This window comes from Paralichthys olivaceus, chromosome 4, assembly GCF_024713975.1.
Source record: "Paralichthys olivaceus isolate ysfri-2021 chromosome 4, ASM2471397v2, whole genome shotgun sequence".
In the NCBI taxonomy this organism is placed as follows: Eukaryota; Metazoa; Chordata; class Actinopteri; order Pleuronectiformes; family Paralichthyidae; genus Paralichthys; species Paralichthys olivaceus.
The window spans coordinates 4,925,502-4,933,807 of record NC_091096.1 but is presented as its reverse complement, the minus strand read 5'-3'; the positions used below and the strand labels follow the sequence as shown (position 1 = coordinate 4,933,807).

At 39.9% G+C, this 8,306-nt stretch overlaps 1 protein-coding gene across 1 annotated transcript; it reads left to right on the top strand.

Annotated features, from left to right (window-relative positions):
* The first annotated feature begins 364 nt into the window (after nucleotides 1-364).
* ubac1 (UBA domain containing 1) lies at nucleotides 365-8,061 on the top strand. The gene is made up of 10 exons (XM_020109700.2): nucleotides 365-829; nucleotides 1,916-2,036; nucleotides 2,132-2,205; nucleotides 2,335-2,442; nucleotides 2,582-2,684; nucleotides 2,870-2,978; nucleotides 3,602-3,986; nucleotides 4,552-4,638; nucleotides 4,870-5,008; nucleotides 5,323-8,061. The coding sequence occupies exons 1-10, from the start codon at nucleotides 692-694 to the stop codon at nucleotides 5,436-5,438; spliced, it is 1,380 nt and encodes a 459-aa protein (XP_019965259.2). The 5' UTR covers nucleotides 365-691; the 3' UTR covers nucleotides 5,439-8,061.
* Nucleotides 8,062-8,306: the final 245 nt, after the last annotated feature.

The window sequence follows — 8,306 nt, the reverse complement described above, 5'->3', positions numbered from 1 at the left end:
TATTCAATTATGTAAATTAATTTTCTCAGCACTGCAGCTGTAGTTTCAAACTAAAAAGTTTTTAACACAAAATCTTATACATGGCTTTTGAAAAAACTGGTATTTACATACTTACAACTGTACATACAACACAATAGAAAACAATAGGTTTCCAATGAAAAGGTTAAAAGAATGAGGTGTAGAATCAGTTTTTATGTATAATTGTACTATTGATTGTGTATTTTGGATTTTATTTCATAAACTAATATATATTTCCTCACGACTGTGTGCTGTTGTAATATTTTGTGGAATAATTACTGATTACATTTTAATGTTGACAGCAACAACAACAACAAAGACTCCAACTCCCATGATGCACCGGTGTAAGTTGAAGTTCAAAGTTCAGACGCTACAGTGGAAACAGGCTGCTCGCTGGCTGCCCGCTTGTGTGTCAACACCGGGGAATAAACTCACTTGCCGGGCCAGAGGACACAGCAATCGGCGGCCACCGCACCGAAGCCCCGCAGAGGAGCCCGGACATGCCCCCCCGCTGACCGGCGGCCGCTCTCGCTCTGTTGTCGGCGGACCGACACAACGACGGGCTAGCTAGCTGGGTGCTAACGCTAGCACGCTAGCTTGCCAGGACGAGCACATAGCAACTGCTGCCCGCTAACGTCACCGCCGCCGGACCGGGTCGGTGTTCGCCGCCGCTATGTTCGTCCAGGAGGAGAAGATATTCGCCGGGAAGGTGCTGAAAATTCACATCTGCACCATGGACGGCACGGAGTGGCTGGAGGAGGTGACGGAGGACACCACCGTGGACAAACTGAAGGAGAAGTGCTTGAAACATGTAGGTGCATCAGGGTTGTTTGTGTCCCCCCCCCACCCCCTCTTCGGCAGCCCATCGTAGCCTCTGTGTACACTGCCAGTGTCAGTGGGTTTGTATTTATAGTAACTGGGTAGACTCTGCTATTTATAATTTAGCAGGTTGGCCGCCACCTCTCAGGCTAGCTGCAGCTAACACTGCACACTTTACCCCCTTTACTGTCCAGAGAGCCTGTCTATTATTACACAGCCCGTCTCTCCTCTCCTTCTATGGCCTAAAGCATCATCTCCGAGTGCTGCTCTCATGTGTTTCGCATGACAACATGGGGACAACACACAGATCCAATAACACGTTGTGTGACACCGACACATGTGGATGTAAGTCAAAGATGAAGATCAGATTCCAGACTTTTGTTAACAGAGTGTAACTCAAACAACTTGCTGGTTAATTGGCTTTTGACTGTAACGCAGGGCGAATAACACGATATCTATTGTTATCGTGATGTCATTTTTCGTCCATAGCAATATATCGCAAGTTATGTCGCTTTTTCTGCTTTCCTTTTATTAAAGTATTTTTTTATTCTCTCGTCTGCCTCATGAAAACCACAACCTTCACGCGGGAGCAGGACATTTCAAAAAGAAATCATAATGTGACATTTATCTTGATAATTATCGATATTGGCTCATATGAATATTTTTTATCTTGATAATACATTTGGCCACATCGCCCAGTCAAATTGGAAAGTTCTTTAATATTCTTTAAATAATTTTACAAAACATCAGATAACAATAAATACTACTTATCTAAATTCCCCAGGGTCTCAGATGAAGCATCCGACTGTATTGTCTTTTCATATAAAATGTCACCTTGTCGTGCAATGAGTTTTCAATTAACTGATGAATAATCATTCAATCAATCATCACGTGGAATATCAAAATAAAAAAACATGTGTAACTTGTAGATTTATTTTATTTACAATTATATAACTAAGAGAAAAGGATCAAATTCTCACTTTGGGATACTTTTTTTATGTGACTAAAAGATTGAATGATTATCAAAATTCTTACAGATTAAATGTCTAAGCTGATTTATGTTGTGCTTGTTTTGTAGTATGTACATGGAAGTCTAGAAGACCCCAAAACACTTACCCACCACAAACTTATTCATGCTGCTACAGAGAGAGTTCTCACAGACACAAAAACAGTCGCTGATGAAAATCTCAAAGATAAAGGTATGTAAATCCCAGTTTGATAAATTCTGCAATTATGTCGTCAGAATCCTACACTGATTCCTATGAACTGAGCATGTTAAACATTTATTTTTCAGACGTTTTGCTGCTCATAAAGAAAAGACCACCACCGACTGCTCCAAAGATGGCAGAAGTTAGTTCAGATGAAAAGGTACGCTTATTCAACTTTCTATGAAGAAGATACAAAGCGTTTCATCATCATGTTTCAAATTCTGCAAAGCCGCCATCAGAAAAGAGGACTCTTATTTAACCTGTTTCTTATCAACTCTTTTTTTCACAGAAGAAACAAGATAACAAAGCTCCAGACAAAGATGCTATTCTTAAAGCCACCGGCAACCTCTCCACACGCCACACTGACCGCACTGTTACCCAGCACAATATCAGAGATGTGAGAAGCTCAATATCATTCATTTATCAATTTAAAAAAGTGAAGTTAATGTAATTCTCTGAATGAAACTTTTACTTACAGTTTAAAATTGGCAGATGATATTGATTTCTGACGTGTTTGTGTTTTTGTATTGTTCCAGTTTCAGACAGAGCTCAGAAAAATCTTGGTTTCTCTTATTGAAGTTGCCCAGAAGCTTCTTGCCTTGAACCCTGATGCTGTTGAACTCTTCAAAAAGGCCAATGGTAAGCCACACAATCCCATAAATCTATTTCAAGGCTTATGTGTTTTTGTACTTTTTAAAATATTAAACATAAAGGAAAGTGCAGGTAAGCTCATATAGAGTGTTTTTCCAGATCCCGATAGTTCACATGTATTTCTCAGCATGAGTAGCTGTCCTCTAATGTGTCTGTGTTTGTGTGACTTGTAGCGATGTTGGATGAAGATGAAGAGGATCGCGTGGATGAAACGGCACTTCAGCAGCTCACAGAGATGGGCTTCCCTGAGAGCAGGGCCATCAAAGCTCTCAGACTAAATCAGTAAGGCTGTACTTGTTTACTTAATCTACATACATACAGCCATGTTCTAGTTTTAAAATGCATCACTGTCATCGACACTACTCTGGAGTTTTCCATGTTTTGAAACGCTGTTCCATTTCAATTTGAAAACGCTGCAACTACATTGTAGTATGCACGGGCAAAATGGAAAAAACGATGCAGTCACCTGCATTTGCTTCCGTCTTGGTTCTTATCAGTCACTCGGCTGGCGTGAAGACAAAACACTGTGAATAACAGCTCCACCTCGTAATTACAAAAGTACAAGAAAAGAAATCCCTCGTCTTACTTTTCACCAATCTTAGTATTTTCTGTAAGTAAGCAACCGGCTGCAGAATAGACAAATCTGCACCCTGTTTACACAGGCACACGTCCATTGTACGTGAATGATCACTAATAATCACTTTATGATCAGTAACGCTTGTGTGGACGGAAATTGTTTTATTTTAAAACAAAAACATATTAGTATGGATCTAGCTTAAATCCTCACAACTCAAAACACACAGTCATACTGGACTCTCACTAAAAAGTACCTACTTACTCCAGTCATCTGTCCTGGAGACATTTAAATTTTACATGTTTTTTTTCCTCTTACCTCAATCTTGCAGCATGTCAGTGACCCAGGCCATGGAGTGGCTTATTGAACATGTGGACGACCCCTCTGTAGACACGCCTCTACCAGGCCACGACTCTTCTGGATCAGCAGGAGCCTCGGCAGCTGCCACACCAGGCCCTTCTGCCTCTGCCTCCGCCTCCGCCTCCGCCTCTGCCTCAGCCTCTGCCTCTGCCTCTGCCTCTGCCTCTGCCTCCGCCTCCGCCTCTGCCTCTGCCTCTGCCTCTGCCTCTGCTTCCGCTTCCGCCTCAGCCTCTGGTCCCAACCTTCTCCGCAGCCTCTCCAGCCAGTCGAGCACAGAGGAGAGTGGCAGGCAGGATGAGCTCACTGAGATCTTCAAGAGGATCCGCAGGAAACGGGAGTTCAGACCGGACTCAAGAGTGAGTGGCTCTATCCAGTCAGAGCTTTCAGACAGCAATTTGATTATGACTTACTTTTCTAAAACTTATCTCAGCACTCAGACTTGCTATGTTGAAGACAGGGTTATATTCACACACATTATACAGACTGTTTGCCTGATGTGGCGTAAAAACAGTTTTTCTTTCCTTCACTCTTTATTATGTAGGGACATGATATTTATCTTTACAAATCAAGTGTGATGACATTATATTCAAACCTGCATTGATCAGTATTAAATGTTGGTGATTCCAAAGTTTTCATATATAACTTTGTGTGTGTTCATAGTCTTCTCTCTATAATTTATAGTTTCCCCAGGAACGCAGCTACAGATAATCTCCAAAAATAGAAAAGGGATTAAAACCCCATCTTCCACAGTGGTTGATTTATCTTACAGAGTTGCTATCTGCAAGGTTGTAACTCTTCTTTGGATTCTTCTTCTGTGCACAAATAAGCTTTTTGTACCCAAGACACATGCTGGGCTCCATAGGACTTTGACTTTGTTTGTTAATTAGATGGAACATTCAAACCTTTTATTTGTTTCTGCAGGCTGTCATTGCATTGATGGAGATGGGCTTTGATGAGAAGGAGGTGGTTGATGCTCTGAGAGTCAATAACAACCAACAGGATGCCGCGGTATGTTCACCCATTCCCGACTGTAGTCTTTTAATGCAAAATAGAATTGACTTGATTTCACATTTCACATTCTCCTGTTTATTTAATAAGCTCTAATGCTTGCTTACTGTGGTTATTTTAACAGTAACGAATGAACTGCCATGTTATGCTATTAAAATAAAAACTAAAGATATCATTGTATTTTCAAAAACAGACAGATAATTTGGCTTCTTGCTGTTTTCCGTCCTGCAGTGTGAATGGCTACTGGGAGACAGGAAACCTTCTCCAGAAGATCTAGACAAAGGCATCGACACCAACAGCCCGCTGTTCCAAGCCATCCTGGAGAATCCAGTGGTCCAGTTGGGTCTAACCAACCCCAAGACTCTGCTAGGTACAGTCGAATTTAACTTAAAGGTTCAGTGTGTAGAATTTAGTGACATCTACTGGTGAAGTTACATGTTGCAGCTGAATACCCCTCACATCACCCTCCCCTTCCAAACATGAAACAACCTGTGGAAACCTTCAGTTGTCATTAAAACTCGTGTAAACATGAAATCATGGACTGACAATTAAGTTTAGTGGCTGTTTTCATTCAGGCTGTCATGGACTCGCGTAAGACTTTAGAGGTTTGCTACGTGTACTTTCACAGGCTGCTGGTATTTGAGAAATATATTTGTCACTAATGTGTCTTGCGTGTGTGTGCAGCGTTTGAAGACATGCTGGAGAATCCTCTCAACAGCACCCAGTGGATGAACGACCCTGAGACTGGTCCCGTCATGCTCCAAATATCCAGAATCTTCCAGACACTCAATCGCACATAGAGCCTGCTGGTGACCCCCTTGTATGACTGTGGCAGCTTGTGTGTGTGTTTGACCATATTGGGATATATATGTGTGTGTGTCTGTGTGTGTGTGGAAGTGCGTGTATCTCACTAGAGACACATGTATTGTTTTTGCCTTGATAAACACAAAGCTGGAGGAGTAAGAGTATGAATAAAAATGTTATATATATATATATAAATATAACTATTTATAACAGTACAGTAAAAACGTACACAAAACAAATGTTAACATAAACATAATTATTACTGTAATAATAAAAGAATTGAGATTTACTATGTTGTTTTTACATTTTAATGAGAACAATTTATAGTTGAGACAGACATGATTTATTTTATATAATTTCTCCTTGTGCAAAATGACATCAGAAATCAATTTGTTTACAGTTCAAAGAAAACTGTTTTTTTGTATGTTCTGCAATATTTAAATATCAACTACAGTTTTGTCTGTCAGTTTAAATTGTTATGTTTCATCAGACGTGAATGTTTGGAACAATTCTGTCATGTTTAGTTTTTTCCTCCCCCTCTATTTTGTCTTGTTCTCATCAAAAGAACTGCTTCTAGTAGAGAAGCTGATTGTCAGAGTTGCAGCGTTGCCTCGCTCCGTTCACGCCTGCGAGGTCACTGTAAGTCGACTGTGGAGAGAACATCTGTCCCGGAGCTTCTTTTGAATATTTATTTGACTTTCTTGCCTTTTAGAGGAAAGCTGTTCACTAAACTGTTTGTGTCTTAGTCATGTTTTTACAAGAAAACAATATATATAATAGGCTTGTGTGTTTTATTGTCAATGTGCTCTTGAATGTCATGTTATCATGTTGCGTTCACTTAGCACCTGTTGACGTCTGTGAATATCGCTCACTACAGCACTGAGAAGTTACAGAAGCATTTTTTTTGTGTTATGTCTCAAAAGGCTGTAGTTGGATGTTGAATGAAACTAAACCTTATCAAAGGGGGTTTGTCTTTATAATCTTTAACCCGAATTTCGAAGATGCACGCTCACACTGGAGACGCAAGCGTCTTCATACAAGCAACCAATGTCGGTCTCATGGTTTACTGGTTTTTTTGTTGTTTTTTTTTTCTCTTTTGAGAGCAATGAACATTTATGCTGTCAAACCAAACCGTCACTATGTAACCTGCCTTGGCATTATTAGATGTATCCTTTGAAAATACCCTAATATTTCTGTGCAATAGCGAGGACTTCTGTTGACCTGTAAAGAAATATATTTGATTTGAAGAGTGTGCACTGCAATGGGCCGTGTGTTATACAATATTAGCCTTTGCATTGAGCACTTAAAAATCTCCAGCGACATCAAGGTGAACTTGGCTTCTCCTCGCTGTACAGGGGAGTTAAAAACAAAATGGACGTGTGTTTTGCCAAGGTTCTGTTTTTATTCTATATTTAAAATGTGGTGTTGATGTGACTTTCTGCTCAGGGAGGCTGAGATTGTTTTTCTAAACCTGTCATTACAGCTAACCTCTGCTCACCCCCCTTCTAGTTTGACATCTGACAATGGCTTTAACTAATCCGCCTAGAACTTGCTTATGAATGAGAGCACCACAAGAGACGGTTTTGTAAATGCAATATTTGAAAACTATTTAAATGTTTTAGAGAGAAGTGTTTGTTCGAACTATGTATTATTACATTGTTTATATCAGAGCCAAACTAGTGACTTGTTTTTGTGTTTATTTATAATATTTTTAGCAAAACCTTGAAGCAAATCTACAAATGTGAACAAATTAAATGATTCAAATGTTGTTTTTACAAAACATTATAAAACGTACTTATAGACTCACAGGTCACAGTGTGATTTCAAGTTGTGCAGCGTGTTTGAATGGAGGGTGATGTCCACACAAGTCTCTGGAGTGGACCTCTTATCTAGTCCACAGTGATAAACTGTCACCACCTCCATTCTTATCACTGGAATGCATTCAAATAATAATGGAGGGTTTTTTTTTTACCCACTGACGAGCGCAGTCTTTCAGTCTTAGAGCAAAAACCATGGCACATTCAGATTTTGTGATACTTTCAATCCAAACCCTGGGCTTGCACTCAAATAGCCCCTAGCTGCTTGTGCTTAGATTTGCTTTTGTTCCGCCCTTGTGTTTGGTGTGTTAGCATTACTACTTTCAAAGTCCCGTACAGGGCGTTTATATAACTGCAACAAGGGTGGGATTATTTCAAGTGCAGGAAATCCATCAAAGCCAAAAAATATCTGAGTGCAAGCACAGCAAATCTAGGCCCAAGCAGGGGTTATTTGAGTGAACAAGAAATCAATTAGTCCAGCTCTCAAACTGAAAGACCACGCTCTTGAATAAAGGGGATAAAAACCCCATAATAATGTCTCTCTTGAAATAAACACTGGGAGATTGCACGAGTTAGGAACAATGCAGGCGTCAACAGGAACGGGAAAGAACAAAATTGATTGAAATGCTTATTGGATCAGTGAAGAAGAGTCAGGTTATTGTTTTCACTCAGCTTTCATGCAGGACTGTCCCAGATCAACAACCTATGCAATATACTCTCACAGTCTGTTTTCATTCAAACAGCCTCGTGGCTACTGGCGTCCGAAACACTTATCGCATTAAAGTTATTTTTTGTGGCTGTATTATTTGGATTCTGTGTTTTTTTTTTGTTGACAAAGGCTCAGTTTGTGGCAAGATAACCACAGTTATACTGGTTACAGATGAGAGTTTAATTCAACTGATATTTTATTTGTTTGTGAGGTGGTAAGTCCACACACACACACACATATATATATTTTTATATATATATATATTATCCAACAGTCCAGTACAGAAGAGTATCCAACCACTCTTCAATCTACATTTTTTTTTTTTTTTAATTCTATTC